The sequence below is a fragment of the Brassica oleracea genome, chromosome C3 (genome assembly GCF_000695525.1).
Source record: "Brassica oleracea var. oleracea cultivar TO1000 chromosome C3, BOL, whole genome shotgun sequence".
NCBI classification, from domain to species: domain Eukaryota; kingdom Viridiplantae; phylum Streptophyta; class Magnoliopsida; order Brassicales; family Brassicaceae; genus Brassica; species Brassica oleracea.
The window spans coordinates 33359238-33382845 of NC_027750.1; the positions used below are offsets into that span (position 1 = coordinate 33359238).

General features: G+C 35.0%; 3 protein-coding genes and 1 long non-coding RNA gene across 5 annotated transcripts; 2 read left to right on the forward strand and 2 right to left on the reverse strand.

Annotated features, from left to right (window-relative positions):
- Positions 1–5633: 5633 nt before the first annotated feature.
- LOC106328411 (L-ascorbate peroxidase 3, peroxisomal-like) lies at positions 5634–8222 on the reverse strand. Its single transcript, XM_013766846.1, has 9 exons — positions 7971–8222; positions 7770–7894; positions 7317–7366; positions 6843–6908; positions 6713–6761; positions 6433–6515; positions 6253–6332; positions 6055–6160; positions 5634–5957 (listed from the first exon to the last, which is right to left on the reverse strand). Exons 1-9 carry the CDS (start codon positions 8192–8194, stop codon positions 5763–5765), a joined length of 978 nt encoding a protein of 325 aa, XP_013622300.1. The 5' UTR covers positions 8195–8222; the 3' UTR covers positions 5634–5762.
- A 997-nt stretch (positions 8223–9219) lies between these two features.
- On the reverse strand, positions 9220–13548 carry LOC106332136 (beta-galactosidase 13). The gene is made up of 18 exons (XM_013770607.1): positions 13244–13548; positions 13071–13166; positions 12871–12983; positions 12709–12775; positions 12525–12617; positions 12297–12440; positions 12117–12211; positions 11918–12023; positions 11761–11845; positions 11539–11657; positions 11259–11426; positions 10973–11157; positions 10766–10872; positions 10584–10693; positions 10377–10487; positions 10207–10311; positions 9603–10097; positions 9220–9515 (listed from the first exon to the last, which is right to left on the reverse strand). The coding sequence occupies exons 1-18, from the start codon at positions 13457–13459 to the stop codon at positions 9381–9383; spliced, it is 2550 nt and encodes an 849-aa protein (XP_013626061.1). The 5' UTR covers positions 13460–13548; the 3' UTR covers positions 9220–9380.
- A 2509-nt stretch (positions 13549–16057) lies between these two features.
- Positions 16058–17633, forward strand: LOC106328551. Of its 2 annotated transcripts, XR_001267612.1 has the most exons (3): positions 16058–16260; positions 17084–17365; positions 17449–17633. It is a non-coding gene; the product is annotated as an uncharacterized LOC106328551 (long non-coding RNA). The 2 variants fall into 2 exon arrangements; XR_001267611.1 differs by lacking the exon at positions 17449–17633 and having other exon boundaries at positions 17084–17433.
- A 1309-nt stretch (positions 17634–18942) lies between these two features.
- On the forward strand, positions 18943–20830 carry LOC106328552 (rac-like GTP-binding protein ARAC3). The gene is made up of 7 exons (XM_013767017.1): positions 18943–19231; positions 19722–19809; positions 19905–20014; positions 20099–20162; positions 20229–20293; positions 20371–20436; positions 20513–20830. The coding sequence occupies exons 1-7, from the start codon at positions 19136–19138 to the stop codon at positions 20615–20617; spliced, it is 594 nt and encodes a 197-aa protein (XP_013622471.1). The 5' UTR covers positions 18943–19135; the 3' UTR covers positions 20618–20830.
- The last annotated feature ends 2778 nt before the right edge of the window (positions 20831–23608 follow it).

Consider the following 23608-nt stretch of genomic DNA (forward strand, 5'->3'; position numbering starts at 1 on the left):
TAACCAGCCCAAAGAGGGGTTATTTGGTTTTGTTGATTTGTTTTCAGACAGGTTATGTTTTACACATGGTGGTACACGCATATCACAGCAACATCATCCAAGATTTCGTGTGTGTGTATTTGAGGTCGATGACTCAATATGTTCGATCAGATTGTGGCATGGCCGATGGTAAAGAAGAACCAACTATCATGTTCGAGGACTAAGCATATTCTGTCCAAGATCTTCATCACCCACGGATTGCAGAAAATTGGAGTGGTCCAAGGGACCTTCAGTAATGTCCAAATCAGGGGGAGTAATGTGTGTTGTACTCTTTTTCCTTCACCATAGTTTTGTCCCAATTGGGTTTTCCTGGTAAGGTTTTAATGATGCAACATTAAAACACATTACAAGCTCTAAATGGTTATGGCATCCAAGGGGAAGTGTTATGAACCAGATTGTGGATGGCTCATAACCAAGAGATTATGATTTATAATCTTTCCATTTATCTATGACGGTGTAATCTCTTATATAAAGAACCTCTATTTTATGAATAAAGATAGACTTTTCCATTACTTTTATAACATTGTTTCAGTTTTTATTTTATTTTAATTTGGATTGTAGCTTACATTACTATATTCTTTTTTTTTTATTCGGAGTTATGAGACTTGAGAGTTTTAGCAAAAATAAAAAGTATATATAGTCGAAATTTCAAACAAACAATAATGGATGGGAAATGATACAAAAGTATAGTCCTAGTCAAATTCTTGATCTTCATCTGTTGCTCAACCAACTTGATAGCTGGTCCGCAAGCCTCAGATTAATTTGATTGGAATTAATATTAACAAATACTTAAATTCACCAGTTTTTGTATTTATAATTAGTTAAATCCTATATTCCAATCGAAACAATTAAAATTTCGTAAAGTTTTTGTATTTATAATTAGTTAAATCCTATATTCCAATCGAAACAATTAAAATTTCGTAAAGTTCACACCGGAGTCAAAATATGTGAACACTATCACACCATCGAATAACATTTTTAATAATTGCAACCACGCGTCACCGCCTTTTACCCTGTCAAAATATATAAATTCAAATACAAACAGATCAAAATTGGAAAAGAAAAAAAAATAACGTTCTAGAAAATCGATGTTACCAAACTCATATATCACTATCATCTAGTTGGGACAAAAAGCCCTACATGCCCATACGTGACGCCTTGTGAGGGAATAGTCCAACTTAGTTTCTTTTAATTACTATTATATCATCATGACTCCAAACCCTCCTTTTCATTTGTCTAAATGATTTGATGGATTGTTAAAAAAAAATTAGTTAGATACAAGATTTTATTTGTTTAATCTAATTGGTCTTTCCTTGCGGATTTAGATTGCTTGTTCTAGTATTGTTTACTTATTTAATGAACATTTGTTAGGACAAAACTTGATTGATAAGTTAAACTAAGTCCCTCAATATTATATATATATACATATACTCGCCCTTCACAACCTATAACAATAAACCTATAGTTTATTATACGATAATACGTGACAAATCCGCATTATATTATAATACAAAACTGATAACAAATTGAAAATGTCTTAAGCTCGTAAATGTAGGTACAAATTTAATAAACAACGTTCTCTTATTGTTGCTTTAAATGTGGTGATAATGTTTACACAGAATAGAGTTAATCAGAGATCTTGATCTAGAAGAAAAGTCGCTCGATGAAGCATATCCTTGTACAAAAATCGAACAAGAACGATCTCCCAAACCAAACATGGAGGGCATAGATTTTCATTAAGGTTACAAAAATATGAAAAAAAATCCATACTGAATCATGTAATAGCAGTCCCCCATGTTTGCCTTTAACTAGTTGTCCAGAATAATAAAATTTAGCTAGCTACTTTGCGTTCTTACTATAGAAAATCAATTTTCTTCGTCTTAGAAACAACTTAATTTGCAAGTTTGATTTATTTCTTTTAATTTATAAGAATTTTTAGGTTTCTGTAAAATTCACAAACAAAGTATTGATGAACCGCACAGAGTAGAGAGGGTTACCTAGTTCGAGTATTCAAAGTTATAGGTGGAGGATAAGTGTAGGAATTGTAATATGCTATTAAGGATAAGTGTCGGCTGTAATATCATATATTTAATGTTTTTCATAATTTGTAATAGCATAATTAACTGGACAAAAAAAACACAGGAATTGTAATTTGTTATAAAAATAGAATGATAGTTATTGTTTTTTAACGAAGTGTATTATGTATATAAGACTCTATATGCTTTGTATCCGTACAAAATAAATAAAACTAGTGACAAAGAGTGTTTGGAAATGAGAGAGATGGCATGACTCATGGGCCGACCTTACCTTCCAATGTACAAAGACAGATTGCAACATACACCGGTCATCCTGAAAGTTGTTCTAACTACCTATTTTGTAATTACCATGCTAACCTCCTCATTTTCTGTGTTTAGCAAAAAACCATATCAACCACTAATATGTTAATCTCATTAGAAAGTAAATTATTCTAATAACGTGTGAACATAAATAGAAGTGTGAAGGAAACATCAAAATAAATTAAAGACTATTAGGGCATTTCCAATGGTGCATCAAAATGAGGAAAAACATCAAAAATAAGAAAAATCTATCTCCAATGGTACATCATTTTGAAGGAAAAAAAAAAAGAGAATGTGAATAGTGCTACATCATATTTGAGAGAACACTATTCATAAATTCATTTTGATGTTGATCTTTTTTATTTGTATAATGATCCCTATTTTTTTTGAAAAACTTTGTTTTATGCATAAACATAATATTTACACAAAATCTTCCTTTTAAAATTTTTATATAACATATATATACTGATTAAATTTTTTATAACTTGCAATTTAATATGATATATATAATAAATAATAAAAATTAATATCAAAATACATAAGTAATACAAATTAAAAACACAAACAAACCTAACACAACATATATAGAACATGTTTTGATTGATTATGTGTGGGAAAAATATATTAACTATTGTTAAATAAAATTTTACTTTTACTTTTGTATTGTATGTGATTGTGTAATTTTATTAATAAAATAAATAGTGTGTTTTAATAAAGATAGATTGTAGTTTAAAATCCAAAATTTTAAAATAAGTAAACATAGTTTTACATTCTATCAAATAAATGAAATAAGATATTGAAAAATGAATATAATAAAATTTGAAAGAGAAAATGAGAAAACCATTGAAGCAAATCACAAACTCATGTTGAGTTTAATTCATTTTAAGGGATAAAATGAGGGAAACTATTGGAGATGATTTTAACCCAGTATCAATAGATCTTATAAATATTATCCTAAACATTCGAAATAAAATAAAAAATTGACATAAAACTAAAAAAGTCTAAAGAAGCTTCGTACCTAACAATACCAACCATGTCTAATCCTCAATTGGGTTCGGTTTCAGGTAAGTCCCACTTGGTGTAAGGTGTGGTGGGTACTTATTCACCAATTTTATATCATCAATCAATGCTATCGGTATTAGATATCAACGTTACGTAGAGTACGAGGCAACTCTATAGCGCAGCGGTACGTAACCATGGACCTCACATAGGAAACAAGCTGGAAAATAGCCTAATTCGATCTAACCAATTTTCTTTGTACATTTTCGTATCTCACGATACCATGCTAAATTTAACATAAACAAAAATTAATTTCAAATAAACTATTTTAACTATCAAATTTAAGTCAAAATCAACATCCACTAAAATGATAGTATTAGCCAACTTGGATATCTCAGATGTTATATGTTGAGTCTTTTTTTTTATATAATCTTTGTGTGATCCCAAAGATTTTCTAGGTTCAATGACTAATCACCAAAAGACCCATAAAAATCCGGATTTTCTTGTCACTTAAACCATCGATTGATGGCCAAGAGGAATCGAATCCATAGCGGAAGTTCCAGCTGAAACTTCTTTACCGCTAGGTCAAGACCACTTGCTTAAAAACAAAAAGTTATATGTTAAGTTACTTATCATATATTTAATTTTGCTGAATAAGCTGTCAAATATAAATAGTTCATCAAAAACTATGAAGATCTTAAAAATATATCTGAAAAATCTAAAAATATATATAAGAAATCTACAAACGTAAAAACACACCGTTTGAAAATATAAGCGAAAACTCGAAATAGGAAAATAGCTTATTTAAACTAGAAAATTTGCATCATACCTTTTAATACCTTAACTTTGATACTATACAAATTTCAACAAAAGCTAAAATTCAAATCAAATAAACTAGATGAACTATCAAATTTGACCCAAAATCAACATATACTGAAATAAGTTGGTCAATTTATTGAGTCAGATATCATGCATACAGTTTCGGCTGAGTTAAATGTACAGCTTCTTATGATTTATCTGCCATGCATCAACAAAAAAATATTAATAAATATATATAATTCAATAATATATCCAAAACCCTGAAAATACTAACATACCTAAAACCTAAAAGTATATCCTACAAATCAAGATATATATGAAAATTCGAGATACTAAAATACTCATAATATAGCATGATACCTAACAAATCAATACATACAACTTTTTGAGTTATTCGGGTATCTGATCTATACTCAAGAAGGAATCAGAACCTAACCCATATCCAAGGGTCTAAGCATGGAGAATTCAATAGGGTAAAACATCCATAACCAAACCTGATTCGAGTCATTTTTTGGGTTGGTTTTTGTTGGGGAACGCTCTGTGCATTTTACTTGAACCTGATAACCCGAAATGGAACCAATAAAACAAAAAACAATTCACACAAAGTCCAGTTATAGATATTCTACCGTATTAGGTTTTGCACTTCTAGACCTTTGATATTAATTTGGTTTCAGTTTTTATCCAAGAATCGATCGGGTATCCCTATAGTCTAAACATTATATTATTTTTTAAATTTTTAGTTATTACAGACTTACAGTATGGTTTTGATATTACGTATTTTTGTTTTTAGTTTTCTTCAGTTTTCAGTGTATTTAATTTAGGCTTATATTGATATTTTGGTTTTTTTTTTTTGATATTTTAGTTTTACTGGATTTTTGGGTATATTTTTCATTTTGAATTATTGGGTATATTTTACGATTTTTGGGTATATTTTGGGTATATTTGGATATATTTTAGCTTTGCAAGTATTTTTTGGATTTTTGTTATTCTGAAGTTTTTCGAGTTTCATATATATTTTTGGGTTTTAGAGTATACTTTAAAAATTGTAGGTACCTATTGATAATTTTTAGCGTGTGGAAGTTGACTTAGCAAAATTTAGACACATGACTGACATCTGATTCAACAAAGTTTAACAACATCATTTAAAGTACATTTTAGTTAATGTTAAAACTAAAACACCAAAATTAATGTCTGAATAAACACATCCAAAGTTGTTCATATTAAATTATGCTTTTCTGAAACAAGGTGAACAATGGTCACCTTGATTCCAAAACTTAGCTCTATTAAAAATTAGATATATCCGGTTAGGATCTGAAACCTTTTGTTACAAATCCTAAGCTTTTTGTGCAGTGTACTAATCCTAAGTAGATTTGGTTTAACGATTGTTTTTCCTAAAATAGAAAACCTGAACCAAAACTTGAATGGAACACCTCGATCATAAAGACATAAACTGATCAATGTGTGATCTTATTGCAGAAATATAAGAATCTATCAGTACATATTATCTTTTTTAAATGCATGCTTACAAACCAGAGAGAAGAGAAGGGGGATGCGTTCTTTCTATTTCATCTACTTCATCTTTCTGCGAATTTCATATAAGTAGCTAAAGGCCACAACAGCAGCAGCCACCGCGACTCCGACTGCAGTATGTGCCAGTGCGGTGCAGTCTGTTATCGCCATAGTGACTGTAGACGTTGGTGTGAATCCAAGTTCTGAAAGTTTCTTGTGTGACTCTGCATAGTCTCTGAAGAATACATCTTCGTCCTGTTGGGAAGAATTGGGAAGAAGAGTTACAAACTTCAACAAACAAAATGGCTGACAAAAAGAGAAATCAAGATGGCACAATGAAGATATAACATACCTTTGCGTAAAGCTCAACATATTGACGGAACTCCGGGGCTTCCAACAAAGACTTGTCCGTTGAAAGTTTCAGCAAGCCATCTGATTCATCTTCTTTCAGCAATTCCCTGGTGCCAACAATGATCATGGTTTAAACAAACCACTAACCATAATTACTAGTTGTTGTTCCCAAATGTCACAGGAATTTAAAGAATCTTACACAAAGTATGAGTTATCAAACTTGAGAGGATCTTGAGTCCATTGTCCGTCAAAACCTGATCTCTCTGGATGAGCCATTCCCTAATCATCGGAATCTTATTTTTTGTAAACTCTATACACAAATTATTATTTTATATTTAATACCAAATGACTAATATGAATTGTGCAACAAAGAATTTACCAGAGTATGTGCCCCTGACAGTGCCACAATATCTTTGTCAGACAGTCCCATCCGGTGGAAGACATCTTTCAGATGTTTGGAACCTACATGCAAATTAACAAGACATAACTTCATATTTAAATCCTCATTCAGGAAATAATACAATTCCAACAGATAAAGTATATTGTATATTTGGGTAAAACCATGACACTCCAGATATTCCATGCGTTCATCCACCATTTTACTTATTTGCTACACAAACACAAAGCTTGTGATTATTAGCATATAACTTTCATCCTACCTTGATTAGCATCAGGAAGTCTTCCTTCGTCCGTGCATGCATTTGAATCCTATAAGAAAGAAACATAAAGCTAATATTGTTATATTGCTTTTTGGAAGTAAGATGTTATTAATTGCTGAGAGAATGTTACTTTTCTGCCGGGAACAAAACTGATGTCAGGTCCACCAGTCACTTCAACTGCTACCACACCAGCAAGCTGAAATTGGCATAATCAAATTCATGGGAAAATGAATGAGCAAAACATTCTTTCTATTAGATAATATTGGCCCTGGTTGTGTAGTTTTGCTGGTTGTGTACTTTTGTTCTGAGCATTCACTTTATGGTTGCAATTGTAAAAGCCAGAAACACACAAAAAGACAAAATAAGCCGAAATAATTTCAGTACAAGTAATTCTCAGTTCCCCTGTTTCTATACCCAAAGAACTGCACGACAACTGAAACAAATATATCTAACAAACTAACACACTTAAATCAAGGTTATAAAGGCAACTAATAAAAAGTCTTGTAGCCTTTACTGACCAAAAAGGGATACTTATTTTACTTCAGAGTCTTAATTGTAATGATAATATCATCATTGACGTTCAAGCAACATTCGTTTTAGTTACCTGGTACAGGTCCGCATAACTGATCTTGGGATGCTTCGTTTTCACGTCCTCTGAAATATCAAATAATCAACATTAAAATTCAAAATAAGCAGTAAGAATATTTTAAAAAATGATTCAAGTCATAAGACAACAAAAATACACCCCACATGAGTACAAGGTAAAGGTTTCCTAAATTGATGAGCATAAAAGACACTCTAAAAATTTAAACCTGTGATTTCTCTTCTTTTCTTTTTTTTTTTTGTTTTGTTCAACAACCTGTGATTTCTCATAATCAATACTAATAGAACTATCTCATCACAAGTACAAGTAAATCCAGGTGAAACATAGCCAACCATCTCAAAGTATGTGTATAACCTATAAAGATATCATAACCCATATCAAACACAATCAATCAATAAACCTCAAAATCGAATCGTTAATCCATATATAAAGAAGGTAAAAAGGAAAACGCACCACAGAGATCAAGCGCTATCTTCAAACCGCTGTTGGCACCATGACTATACTCTGCTTCGTTCCTAATGGAGCCATTAGGTCCACCGGTCTTGGATTCAGCATCATAGGTTCCAGCATCATGCCACCTTTTCACAAACCAGACGAGACCGAAATCGCACATGCAGTACACAAAAAATTCAAACGACAAAAACAGAAACTTACGCCAAACGGAGCATGATCGGAGCGCAGTTCTTCTTGGCGATGAGAGCACGGAGTTCACGGCGAGCCTTGTCGATTTCCTTGAGGTACTCCGCGTCAACGATGAGTGCCGCCATTGTTATTCTTAAGTCTTTTTTGAGAGAGAGAGAGAGAGATGAAGATATATAAGAAACAATATATGGTTCAAAGGAAGATAATGTAATCAAATCTTGTTTTTTAGTTAACATTGAAGTTTGAGCCAAAGAGATAAAACCACCCAATGGGGAAATGGGCTTAAAAGAAAAGATGGATCGGTGTCAGTGATCTTCTGTTCTCTGCAGTATCTATTTCCCCGCCTAATAAGAGTATTATAATCTGCATGTTGTTTTTCTATCGTCTAAACGGCATGAGAGTTGATACATATTTATAAAACGGCAAGCATGTTTTTGTATTAAGAAACATTTCTTTCTTTATAATCCATCTATGGCTTCAATTGGTAACCGTTAAATTCAGTGGAAAAGTGAATAATGCAATGAACAAATATTCAGTCGAGAAAATAAAAAAGCATATCTAGATGAACCTGTGTTCATTAATTCCATTCTTCGTAGAAACTAAAGAGATTTGTTTTTCTTAATTTTTTCATTCATAAGAAAATGAGAAGAATAAAGTGGGACTCATAAATCTATAACTAACAAAATATTTAACAAAAATGGCATAAAATTTGAGGAATGAAAAATTTACCATCTAAATTGTGGTCACCAATTGAGGCCTAAGAAATTCTAGTTTACGTTTGCAAAATACTAATTTCCGAAAACCCAAAAATTGTAAATTATAAGATTGGTGTTAGACATTTAAGAGGTGTATTCAACTAAGAATTTGAGGTGCTTTGTATTAAAATGACAAATTTACTGTTGTTCAAACTTGGATTTAAAAAAAAAATACTTTAAAATCTAATATTACTGAACTTGTTGTTTCATAAAACACTTTAAAATCTAGTGTTATTGAAAATAATTTAAGCTAGAGATGTCAGAGTGATTTAAATGTTTTTAGAATTGGTCAAAAATAATAAAAATATTTTTAGAGTGTTTAAAAGGAGTTTAAGTTATAAAAATAAAAACACAAATTTCATATTTTTAGTTTTTAGCTAAGATTCTAGCGTTGTTTAACAAAAATCACGCGAATTCTCGTAAACTCAATAAAAATCATATCACTTTTTTTTTTCAATAGCAAGAAGTCCATTTCATTTAACAATCAGTCTTCTTCGCTACACTCTACCAAATTTAGTTATAGTTTATAAGGAATAATTTCAAAATTCGTTACATCTTATAATATACGTTTTAATTAATAAATTCAAAAATGGAACAACAAAATAGTTTTTGTATCTACACAACATGAAATACAAAACAGTTCAGCGAAGCAAGTAAAGATATATACTTAGTTCTTCTTTGGACGGCCACACTTGACTTGCACAGCAAGCGTCTTCACAACTTTGGGACATGAATCCTTTTTATCTTCCTGGAAGGTGCTCTTGTTAACCGGAATCACACATTCTGCTTTACCCAAACAATACTGCAGCAACAAAGAAAACCAGTCCCAGTTACTTTTGTAGCAAGAAACATTATTTACAAAAACTATCGCCAGTTCATATTTTCTTACCTTCTCGACGACTTGTTTAGTGACAGGAGCATGGCAAGATCCCCGGGTGAAGTTTCCACAAATCCCATCAGGGTTTCCGAAGCTAGCAAATTCAACTGCGGAGATCTTCTTAGTGCCGGAACATTTGAGATTAGCCGTGAGCTGCACGTCATCAGTGATGGCCTGGACATTATCATTCTTCCTAGTCCAGTGTCGGACACTAGGAGTGAATTCTTCTCCGATGTAAGAACACACAGTGTCTCTATTGACGATGACAAAATCGATAAGCTCTGGCTTCACATTTGGTTCTTCCTCGAATATAACCAGAAGATTTTTCTTGGGCTTCAAGAAAGACCTAGGGATATGATACTCGATTTGTGTTGACTGGCCTAAAGGAGATAAAAACGACATCCAATATCGACCAACACCTTCTCCGTTAACCCAAATCAAACCCTTTCCCATTCCATTCATCCTAATTGCTGCAGGGCTTAGGCTTTCTGGCGCATCAAAGTATGTCTGCAACATATATTTCAAATATTGTTCATTAGATCATTTAAATTATCTCTATTATATGATGGCTGATGATCAAATATATCTTTTTCTGAAAAGGTTTTAGTAACTCCACCTGGTACCATGTAAGTCCTGGTGCTTTTCCTGAGAATTTCTCCCACTTAACCTTCTTCAATCCTTTCTCGGTGTGAATATCGAGCTTTTCGCCTTCCATACCCACCTACAGATTTGGAAAACCAGATCAAAATCGGCTCAGCGGTTGAGAAAGTAAGATTCATGACAAACCTTGTTTCCCCATTTGCTTTTCTCAGTGAGATCCATTGGTCCAGAGCTCAACCCTGAGATGGAAACACTACGTGGACCTGTGAATCTATGCTCCAGATAAGACCCACTGTCCTGTGGACACACAAGAAAATCATAGATGATATCATCATTAAACTTGAATGTTTTTGTTACTACATAATTTTTTGTAAGAAAATATATGTTTCATACTGGAAATCCTGTTAAAACCCCTAGCATGGTAAGGTGGTTATCTCCTTCTTTTAGTGCAACCGGCTTCTGAAAGACGAAACTCTTCTCATCATGGCTACCATGTCCGTTTCCTGAAAAAAAATTCATTAATTATTCCAGTTCTCTAATCATAAAATCTAAATGTTGTAAATTCTCAATATTACCAAGGTATTCTCCATTGAGCCAGACATGCAACGCGTGGCCAAGACTAGCAACCCTCACAGTAGGCTTGCCTCCTTTCTTCTTAAAGTCACTGTCATCTATCTTGAAGCTATAATATAGAAAATTAATCAGATAAAGTTCTTACGTTTCTTTTTGATGTTTTTTTCTTAAAAATTTGATACATAAAATAAATCCATTCGTACGCTTACTTTGTTGTGTACCATCCGTAATCAGACTCGTCTTTGGCCAAGCCATAGAGCTCAACAGGGACATAAGAATCACCTTTAAGCTCCTGTGGAACGGTCTCGGTGAACACTTTGAAATCAAACTTCTTATTTGCCTTATTTGCCTTCTTTGACTTCATATAGTTCCTTGCAGTGTGATGAGAGACAATCTTGAAACATAAAGCAACAAAAAAAAATGTAATTAAAGAATCTTTTATTTCTCTTAGTAATTACTTGATTTGCAACAAGATTTTTGATTTATCATCATCACCTCTCCGGTGCTATACACAACAGTTTTGCAGTCAGGGAGAATACTGATGGAACGAGGCGGTATAACGTATTCCTTGCCCCTGAATTTGATTATTTCTGCAGATTCTGTGTTATTGTTAGCTAGAAACGCTGCACAAACTTTAGTTCCAGGCTGCTCGTAGTATCTTATCTGCAATTACAACAATACATATCAAAATCAAGAAATTGAGCATTTCTATTTATTCTGTTAGAAAGATTTCAAATGTTTGGATTTATCGATGCATATATATAGATGCAGTTACCTCTGTGTCTTTGCCAGGCTTCTCAGTTCGAGATTGGCCCCAGAGAAGTGCCTTCTTGCACAAGTTAAGTGCGTTGTGAAGATGTTTTAGATGACCGTACTTAGGCTCCTTTTCCAATCCTATGTGTGTAACAAAAAGGCACACGAGAAAAATACATTAATCATCAACTAGATTTTATTAATAAAAAAAAACATCTGCTACTTGTGTTTTTTTTTATTTTACCGTATTCATCAAGAGGTGCATCATCATAGTAACGAGTGGTTACATAATGAGCAGAGGTTCTTCCAAAGTTAGTACCTCCATGATACTACAAGAAAACAAACAATTTGATAACGTTCTTCAAACATATAAATGGGGTTTATACAGTATTTTTATCTACCATGTAGTAGTTAACATGGCTTCCATTCTTGGAAAAGAACCGGGCTACAGAAAAGGCGATATCTTCTACAGATCGTTGCACCGGAGGATCGCCATAAACACGGAACCTACAATCAATGTACACGAATAATTTCAAGTTTGACCTCATTGTCTTTTGTTTCTAGTTGATGCTAATTAAGGAGCTCAAGTGAAGAACTCACTGAGTAGTCCAATTCTCTGTCCATAAAGATGGCTTGTGGTCTCTGTTGGGACCAGGGAATGTATCACCACAATGTCTTCCATTACAGGCGTTGATCTATTAAAATATTAAAGTTCTTGATGTTAAATTCTACGATTACCTTGTTATAATTATCAAGTAATGTGATAGAAAGATGACTTACCATAGGATCAGGAGCATCATTTTGCTTACACATAACCCATGGGATCCCCAAATTCATAGAATGTACCAATTTAGATGCCCACTTAATGTAGTTTGATCCATCGTTTTTATATGCACGTTGAACCGCACTATACTCATTCTCTATCTGCATCCAGTTTTCAGTTTACAAAGTTTTCAATAGTTCCAAATTCATATATAACTAAAAATATATTTTTGGGGTAAATGATACCTGTCCTAATATGATGGGGCCTCCTTGTGGAGCAAAAAGCTTCTCCTCCTTCATCATATCAAGTATCACCCTAACATACCTCTCTGTATGTTCCTGCAGTTTCATCAAATTATTGTAAACCTTTTGATTCTATTATCACACTCATATAAACATATCATACATGCACATGTACAAATAAAAATACCTTGAATGGTTTATTGTCTGTACGGAAGAAGATCCCGGGAATTTCTCTAAGCCAGTAAGGAAGTCCTCTGATGTTTAATCACAACCATAACCATGAAACATGTCACATAACAACTCAAAACACCAAAACCACTATGAATAAGAAGAGAGTCAAAGAAATTACCCGTGAGTCCATTCAGCCTGAATGAATGGTCCAAGTCTCAAGGTTACGTACATACCATTCTTCTCAATCAATTTTATAAACTTCACCAAATCGGCTCTACCCGAAAAATTGAACTGTCCCAACAAAAAGAAACAAATAACCTCAAAACAATGATGTAAGTTTTCTTATTAATTTTTCTGATATATTCGCTAAGAAATTACCTTCCCCTGTTCAAGCTCATGAAAATTCCAAAAAACATATGTTTGAATCGTGTTCAAACCACCTTGTTTTGCTCTCTTAATAATCTTGGGCCACATCTAAAACAAAACATTCTGGCCAGGTAAGTACAAAATTAAAATAAAAGTTTTACAGAAATGATTTACGAATGATTTACATCAGGAGTGCTACGAGGATAATGTATGGAGCCAGAGTAAAGCAATTCTCTTTTTCCATTGATGATCAAAGACGTTCCATCATAAGTTACTTCTTTCTTCGTGTTCTTCGAGGTTGTCTTCTCCTCGTCCTTGCTTGAGAGAGCTCCAGGAAAGCAGAGGAGAACAACGAGAATGGCTAGTAAAAGCCACGGATGATTAGAAGAATGTATTCTCATTTGACTATCTTCTTTGTCTTCTTTTTCTTTTTTTTCTTGGGACAATGAAATAAGGTTTGTTATAAAGAACTCTCCTTTTTATTTCCTAATTTTCTCCTTTCATTTTGTTTTCTTTGTTACGTTGAAGTTTCTAATTTTAACGTTTTTTGTTTGGAGAGCCTAACTTGGCGGGTATACACACAAACACTTCTCTCACCATCAAGAAGGAAGAAAAAATGTGAGCCAATGCTTATGTTGAGGAAATGCTTAAAACTTTGTTCATGGAGAACCATTGATTGTTGTTTTCATTATATAAAATTATCTGAGGTGGAGTCTCTAATCAAATCATTTGTCAAAAGTATATGATACACATATGCATGATCTATCAATATAAATACTCTTTGCACCGAACTGTTTGGAGAATATATATATGACATAAAAAGTGAAGATAAACAAAAACGAAATCACCAGTATATATGACAAAAAAAGTTCAAAAAGGCAGATAGATAGAATCCGAGCTGAAAAGAGCATATAGATAAAACCTACAAGGATTGAGATAGTACCAACCAATAGACTAGGTTTTGTACTAACTCTCAAAGCGCTAGGATTTGCTTACTGACCAGCAAGGGCGAAGCCAAGTAGTAGATACCCACTGAATTTTCATTTTTGATTATTTTTATAAAGTAAAATTAGAGAAATTATTAGATAAAATGGAATTTCATTATTATTGCACCCACAATGAAATATAAGTCTAGCTTCGCCCATGCTGACCAGCCCTACTCATTGAGGGGAACATGATGAGCTGAAGAGGGCTGTGATCTCTGGTAGGTGTGGGCATTTTGGTTATTTTCTCAGTTTGGTTCGAGTTCGGTTTAAATTTGTTAGTTCGGTTCTAGTATTTTCCCAACTGAAGTAAACAATAGTTAGTTTGGTTCGGTTCGGTTTATATTCGGTTCGGTTTGTATTCGGTTCGGTTTGTTTTTTGGATTGGTTTAATTGAGTTCTTTTTAGTTTAATTTTTTAAGAGAAATTATGTTTTAAAAAATAAATTATGTAAACATAAATTATGTAAACTAAATTCAATATAAAACTGAAACAAAAACCTTTAAAAAAGTCACAAAAAGTATATAAGAATTAAAAAAAAAATGAAATTTAACTAAAGTAAAAAAAAAACCAACATCATTAGTAATGTCTTTTATATCATTAAAATTAAAAAATCTGCATTGAATCATCTTCTATGTGATATCATCAAAAAGCCTGCAACAAATCAATAACTAGTATATGTCAATACACAAACTATACGAGTTTTTATTTATATTTTTACTACTCTAAACCCATGATTCCATTATTTAGAATTGACACCACAAAAAAGATCTAGATGCAGGAAAAATATGCAGGAGACGTAGAGGAAAGAGACGCTGTGGAGAAGAACTTTTGTTTTTAATAAAATTTGCTTTAGGTTTTATGTTTAGATTTAACATCCATGTTTACATATATAAGAATATAAGAATACATACTTTTCTATTTTAAAAAAAAATCAAATATTTTGATGATCACATATTAGGTTAGAAGAATATATGTTAATGAATGAAAAATGGAAAAAAGTGATTTAGTATTAAAATTTTAGTATATTGGTATTACTAATATATTTAATTTAAATAATTACAAAAATACATCAGTTTCTCGGTTCGGTTCGAAACCGAACCGAACCATTCGGGTTAGAGAAATCTTCAACCGAATGATTTGAAATAGACTTTGGTTCGGTTTGAATCGGTTCGGTTGGTTCGGTTGGTTTCGTTTGACTCGGTTCGGTTTGATTTTTTTTGCCCATTCCTAATCTCTGGTGTCCGGTAACAGTGGTTGCGATTTTTATGGCCATTTGGTTTTCCCTAGTAATGTATGTTCCAGCGAGCAGTATTGGATTTGACTGAGATAATACCTCATGGCTTCCACTCTATTTTGCAAGTGAGGATAATGTAACGGATACAAGATAGAATTTTGAGTGTGAAAGAAGGAGGCTGCAAAGACAACATGGTAAAGTGAAGTAGCCAGAAGATATCAAGTGGCGATCTTTCTTAGTCGAGAGAGAAAAGCTAAACTAAGAGTATGAATGGTGACCAGGGAACGGTGACGAATAATGCATTCCGTAATGTTTCTAAAAAATATCACCTTTCATAAGGAGTAATTTTTTCTTCTCATTTCCTACCATTCCTTTTTTGTAGAGAAATAAAGAACAAAATTATTCCTTGTTAAATTTGAGAAGGAACAATCGTTCCTTTTCATTCCTGCAATTTTATTCTTTTACGTTCCTTTTTTATTCGTTCCGCTTGTTTCCAGAATGGTCACCAGTCGAACCCTAAATCTTTTCCAAGTAAAGAGAATCTACCAAAATCTCGTTTGGTAGAATCTTTTAAGTGTTCTTTTTTGGTAAAACAAAGTCGACATGGGTACCCTAAACATATGGGTTAATGGGCTTGTCTATAATAATGTTTTGGCTTTTCTTCTGTAGTCTTTTTTTTTATTGTTTTTTATAAAAGCTTAACAGTACAAGAGGATTTGAAAGACCAATACAAACATTAAGAGCACCTCCATCGGAGGCTTTTATAAAAGGTTCTAAAAAAAACCAAAAAAAATAAATAAATAAAATGATAAAACAAGAGAACCGCCGTCTAATATAGGGCTTTTGGAATCGGTAAAAACCCCATACGTGCTTCCTTGGTATTGGTCGTCTCTCTCTTCCTCGATGCTTTTTTTTCTCTCAAAAATCTCGTCGTCGTTCTTTGTTGTTGCTCTCCTCCTGCAAATCCGTCCATGAAATCAAGGTGAAGATTCGAATTCTTTGAGTTTTTTGTATTGATTTAAAGCTTGTGAACCTCGTTGGAATTGAAATTTGGTTTTGATGTGAGATTATCTTGCGGAGGTTTTGGTATATGAACCAAGGTAAGGAACAAGAATCTCTGTTTCTTTTCTGTTTTGTTTTGTTTCCTTCATTTTTTTTTCACTTTAATTTGTGAATTGTGGTGTGATTGTATTCTCGTTTATTGGTCTCCCTCTGCTACTTCATAGTTAATAGTTTTGCAGTATCCTTTAACGTTATGTTTGTATTGATTTGGCTGATATTGTGGACATGTGGTTTTGGAATACTCTACTTGATCTTTGACTAGTTCCCTGTTGGTTTAATGGTTTCAGTTGAGAAATTCTTGTAGTTGGTTGCTAATCTGTTTCTCCTTGATTTGTCAGCGTCAAGTTGGAACGCATTGTGTAATTTGCTGATGAGTCTATGAGAAACACTTAGGCTTTCCTTTGTAAATTGTATTATAGCTCATTACTTTCATTCGTATCTAAGAAATCTAGATGTGCACCTTATGTGGCAACAGTTTAGTTCACTTACTTGTAGGCCTGCTTCTCACATCATTCTGGGACTTGTGGAATCTGAACTTAGTAAAAACACCTGGGATCCCTCCTTCACTTGATGAACTACTACTACTGTACAAGTTAGATTATTGGTAACTTCTTTTGATGTTCCACATTGGTAGCTTCTCCTCTGCTATAGGACCAATAGAGTAGTTTCCTTCAAGAATTTACTCTCTTACATTACTGTGTTATTGCTAGCAAATTGAAAACAATTATATTTGATGCTTGCAGTGAAGTAAGCGATACAGATGACTATGATTCAGATTCCAGCATCTGCACAATTATGTAGTCCTCAACCAACCACCATTAACATGGAGTTTTAACAATGAGCTCGTCCTTTGTGTCTAGCTTCTTTTTAAGCAATCAATTCTTTTGTGATCAAGTCTTCTGTCACATTTCATTAATAGGAGTGAGAGTATATATATAATAGATTACTTATGTATTGTCCAATAGAGGCTGAAGATCTTTGCGAATGCTGTTTGATTTGATGACAGGTTTTTGACAGTAAACTATGTATGTATTTACTGCAACACACACAAGCTAATTCAATTGTAAGCATGTGCAGCCATTTTATTCCTTCTTTTCTCTACTTCCAGTAGTTCGCTCACTTCACCAAACCATAAGAAGATGCCAAATCATTGAAAGATCACAACTTTATCAAAATAACGATCTCGAGACTCAAGAGAGGCTTCAAGGAAACATACCATGACACAGAGACCCAACTTGTTGGAAGCTCCGGTATGTCATCAGCTCAGGACAGCAAACATACATATTTGTTTAAATTTTATGAAATTCAATAATAATTCAACTTCTGTAATTAAAAAGAAAAATTAATTTTTAAAAACTTCAAAGGAGTTTTATCATTGGACCTTCACAAATTTAATTACGTTACAAAAGGTTCTAAACTTCACAAATTACAAAATTTACAATTAAACTAATCATTAGAATACAAACGGAGATGGTCTAAGAGCCCAATACAAACCTTAAAGATAACTGTAATACAAACGTTACATGTGCTAAGAAAGGTCACTGGGGGGCTGAGATGTTTCCCTAGTCATCCATCCAGTTCTGCTCACCAGTGCGCTCCGTTCAACTTTCCGATCATCCCTCTGATCGTCTATTTGGAGATGACGCATGAAGCTTTGTCGTCAAATCCGTCTTGAAACCCACATGCAATGCTCGCCAGTTTTCTAATTTGAGCTCCAAATGATCATCGATCATTAAACTATGGGACCGATCAAAAAACAGATCATATGTCAGGACTTTTTTATTACAAAACCCCAACTTCACTTAATCCGCTTCCAATCGATAAGCCTCATCCATTAACTTCGAATCTCAACCAAGAAGGAAAAAATTCCCGACTTATTTCAACAAGAAGAAAAAGACTACTCTCGATGGAGGAGATCTACCACCCGAAGATCACAAGAGAACAAATCAAAGATCTGGAATAAAGAAATTAAACTTACACGGGAAGAAGTGATTCATGCAAATCGAAGATAGAAAATGAAGATACGACGAAAAACTCTGATTAGCTTAAAGATACACAACAAAAAAAGTCGCCCAACGAAGAAAACTACCGACGAAGCGGAACCGAAGTTGCCTCCGACATGTGAAACACCTAAACAATCTTGTTTGCCGGGATGAGTCAGCTCTACTGGTTAGAGCCTTGGGGGCTAATTGTCATGCTTCCGGGTTCGACGCCAGCCAGAGGCGAACTGCTCTTCCATGTCACCAAAAGCGGGTACTGGGCCTTCGGGCCCAGGACATACCCTCCCGGATGAAGCCGGTCCGCTGCCTGACCGGGCCCAGGTAATGACCCGCGAAGCGGGGAACCCTGGATTATCATAAAAAAAAAAAAAAAAAACAATCTTGTATATTTACAACAAAAAGCAAAGAGAAAGCAAAGAGAAAGATAGTAACCGGCGGCGAAGGTCACCCGGTCACCAATTATCTTTATTCAAACAGCTTTTAGAAAGAAGTTGGAGAAAATAAAGAGAGAAAGATGAGCCATCAATTACTTCCTTCTCGTGTAGTGTAATAGGGTCAGGATGAATATCTTTTATAAGATATCGCAACCAAGACAAAAAAAAAATATTAGTAAATAAAGAGCAGAAAAAGGTTAAGAAATGGAACAAGAAGTCAGAGAGTCGAAAAGTCTGCCAGAGACTTTTGAGTTTCAGACTTTCAGCTGCTGTTCTTTCGTCTCGTAGCTGCCAAAAGAGCATCTATCTCTCTTTCTCTCTGCCCAAATCAAAATGAGGGTTTAAAGTCAACGGCGAGAAGATGAGTGCTTCAAGGTTAAAGTGTGTCATCGTCGGTGACGGCGCCGTCGGCAAGACTTGTCTACTCATTTCCTACACTAGAAACGCTTTCCCCACCGTAAGTTCAGTTTTTTTCTGTGATCCAATAAAATCGTTGGGTAAAACGATGAGCTGATCACTGAATTTGTTGTGTAGACGTAAAGTTGATATTTTTATCTGGTTGGTTTTGCGTAATCCCACAACTTCGTTTTACGGATCATTAGAAGGTTAGGAGGACATTTGTCTCTGTGTTTGATACTTTAGTGATCTGTAGGATTGAGATTGTCTGCTTCATGACATAATAGTCAATTGTTTTTTTGGGATGTTTGTAATCTTTTTGGGTCTTACAGTTTTTGTCTGTTTCCTAATATAATCATGTTAAAATTATTAATCAGAGGTTTTTGCTGACTTTCAGCTTAAAACCAGAAAAAGCAAAGAAACTTTTTCCCTCCCCAATACACAAGCGAAAATACTAACGCTAGTTTTATTTTTGTTTGTCCCTCTCACTTTTTTATTCTGCCCATTTAACCTTTATGTAGATTCTGACTGATGGAATGTTGTGGTGACAGGATGATGTGCCAAATGTTTTTGATAATGTCAGCGCCCATGTGATTGTCGATGGGAGCACCATCAACTTGGAATTGTTGGACACTGCAGGCGAGTTATAGCTTTGAGACCTAATTTCTTGCTTCTTTTGTCTCTTTGTCTTTAAGCTTTCTGTGTTTATGGTCTGCCTTGATGAAACAACACAGGACAAGATGACTACAATAGACTAAGACCATTAAGCTATCCATTTACTGATGTCTTCTTGCTCGCATTCTCTCTCGTTAACAAAGCGAGCTCTGAAAATGTTGCTAAAAAGGTTAAATATTAATCATCAGTTCTTTGATATTTATCTACACATTTTTAATACAATAAGTTTGATGTTTTGCTTATGATTCCGCAGTGGGTTCCTGAACTCAGACATCATGCTCCTGATGTTCCCATCGTACTTGTTGGAACAAAGCTCGGTTGGTTATTTTTATACTTTTTCTTCATCTGTTATCCTTCAAAAAGATTAACAGATTCTCTTTTAGATGCTCGAGATGATAAGCAGTACTTTCTTGAGCACCCTGGAGCTGTGCCTATATCTACTGCTCAGGTAACTTTCCTCATTGTCTTCTTGCTGATCTTTTTTTAAGGAAGTTTCTTCTTCTTAACTTCCCTTATTCATTATAGGGCGAGGAACTAAAAAGGCTTGTTGGAGCTTCTGCTTATATAGAATGCAGTTCAAAGACACAACTGGTACGTCAAATTCATCATTATTTTTATTATTCTCTTTTAAAATCTTGCTGATGAGATACCTTCTTCATTCATACAGAATGTTAAAGCTGTCTTTGATGAGGCCATCAAAGTAGTTCTCGAGCCACCCAATAACAACAACAACAACATTAGTACATCTCAGAAAGGCTGTTCCATATTGTGATTCAAGAAAAGAATAAACACGAATCAACAGTTAACTAATCATTGTTTCCGAGTGCCCATTTTCTCTTATTTCCCATTAAACAAGAATCTGTTGTTTGTAGTCCTAAAAGTAGACATATAAGAACTCATTGCTCAAGTATTGAAACTTTGGGGTTGTATCTTTGTGTGCACTCTGTATCTTTAAATTCTTCCTAAGTGTTGACATTTGCTTCGATTCCATTGGAAATTATTCTTCCTAAGTGTTTACGGCACAGGCTCGGTGGTGTTGTAACGAGAGATGGTTGCGGAAGAGACCAAGAGCCTTCTCTTCCACACTACTTACTTTGCAACGACTTTGATTTGCTAGTTAGACCATCTCCAACCCACTCTTATTTCTATCTCTATATTTTTCCAGAAACTCAATTATAGAGGTGAAAATGCTCCAATGTATGTCTCTACGACAGAGTTTCTCTATTTATAGGGGAAAATATAGAGATATGTTTTTTTTTTGAGCAACGGAGGTTATATTAATCATGCAGGAAAGGAAGAAGGTTTAAAGCCCATGGGCTAGTTTACAGACAAAAGGGGAGAACGACAGTGGGCCTTAAGGGCCTGTTTAGCTAAATGGTCAGCCTCTCTGTTCTGAGAACGAGAGATGTGCTGAAATTGGATAGAGACAAAGCAAGATGAGAGACGGTTGATATCTTGGAGAACACCGTAGATCTCTGTGATCTGGCTCTTTGTTACGATGGCTCGAATGAGCGTTGAGCAGTCTGAGAAGATTGTGACTGAATTGATTCCCGCTTCAATTGCTTTCTCGATGCCTCTGCGGAGGGCGAGCGATTCAGCCATGAGGGGTGAGCTAACCGATTCGACGATCTGGGATCCTGATCTTGGGGGATGTGATCGATCACTGGAGAGACACCAAGTAAGTCCTTCTCGCTTTGATGAAGCCTCCCAAGAGGCGTCGACGGCGCAAGATGGCCGTGTGGATGATGTTGGTTCCTGACGAGTAGCAGTCTTTGGCGGTATGGGTTTTCTAGTCTCTGTTTGATCCTTATCTTGAGCTTGAGTCCATTCTAAAGCCGCTGATAGACCCTTTGTTGTTGTTTCCTTAGGTCGATTTGTCTTGTCTTCAAAGATTAGCTTATTTCTAGCTAACCAGATGGTCCAGCAGATCCACAGAAGGATTGGTGATCGTATTCCAGTGGGTGGGAGGCAGAGTGCTTGTCTGAAAGCCTAGATCGAGGTTTTAAAGTCTGTATCCTCAGCTATGTGAACTGGTGATAGGTGTGACGCCAGACTTCTTTTGCAAAAGGGCAGAGGAAGAAAACGTGCATTGCTGATTCAACCTCCTTACAACGAGGGCAGAGAGCTGCTGAGGTCATTCCCCTTCGCTGAAGTTCAGCTCCAATTGGTAAGGCTCCTTGAATAATTGACCAAAGGAAATTTTTTAGCTTTGGAGCTGTTTTTAGAGACCAAACATCTTTTAACCAGTTAAACTCCATGTCAGAATGGTTGGAGAGCATTGGAGGTGGAGTGTTAGCTTTTGTTGGAGTTCTTGATTGCGAGTTGTATCCAGATTTTGTTGAGTAGACTCCAGAGCTTAGTGGGGTCCAGACATAAACATCCTCAACTCCTGCCTTGCTAGGTTGAAGACATTGGATTTGCGAGCTAAATTCTGGTAAAAATTGCTCTATCCTGGTTTTATTCCAGTGCAAATCATCCATCAGTAGATCAGATACCCTCAGGTCTAGCGTTGTATCATGAACTGGTCCCATAGGTTTAGCTGTGGTGTTGGGAAATATCCATGAGTCTCTCCAAACTCTTGTATTCTGACCATTCCCAATTGCCTTTCCTAGGTTTTCTTGGAGAAGATCTCTGCCGTGGAGAATGCTCCTCCATCCATGCGAGCAAACTGCTGGGAGTTATGAGTTAAGGAAGATCTTCTTGTGGCAGTATTTCCCAGTAAGTATTCGTGCTAGTAGTCAACTCGGTGAAGCTAGTATTCTCCACGCCACTTTTGCTAGAAGCGCCTGATTAAATAACTGGATATCTCTTAGTCCGAGACCACCTAGTGCATTAGGTTTTGTTAGCTTATCCCAAGCCACCCAACACATCTTGCGTTTGTCTGTTGAGCTATCCCACCAGAAGCGTGTAAGAGTTGATTGTATTCTTTTGCAGAGGCTCACTGGAAGTTAAAAGCAAGACATCCAGTAGGTTGGAATAGCAGCCAGGACTGCTTTGAGCATGGTGAGCTTTCCGGCTCTCGAGAGGAATCGAGTTGACCAGTTGGAGGCTCTCTGTCTGATTCTGTCCACTATTGAGGTGAATAAATCTTTTTTCCTTTTCCCGAAATTTTTGGGTAATCCAAGATACTTGCCTACACCTCTTTCTTTATGGATTCCTAAGATCTCCTTAGCTGAGTTTTTAACCTCTTGGGAGGTCTTAACAGAGAAAGTGATAGATGATTTGGAAATATTGACCTTTTGTCCTGAAACTCTCTCGTATTTCTGCAGGATAAGGGCCAGGGAGTTGCAGAACATCATCGTGTCGTCAGCAATTAATAGGTGGTTGACCCGGGGCTGCCTCTAGCCACACGTATCCCCCTCAAGGAGTCGTCTAGCTTTGCAATTCTGCAGAGACCTGATAGTACCTCCCCACACAAAATGAAGAGATAGGGGGAGATCGGGTCTCCTTGCCTAATTCCCCAGTGAGGTTTTGATATTACGTGTATACGCACACCAATTAACCTAATGTGCACACTACCACAATCGAATGGTATGTCGATGTAGCACTTTAGGATCGAATCCACAGAGACTAATGATTACACTTTATTTCTATAGGATCAATATCAAGCCAAAACAATATGAGGGTTTTAAAGTTGATTTCGTAACAAGCAAGTAAGAGATTGATTTAAGGTTTTTCAAATGATTAAGAATGCTAGCCTAGGGTGGTTTGATCGGGTGCTAAACAAGTGTGAGCCAAACAATTATTCAAGTTCAATTAAGGG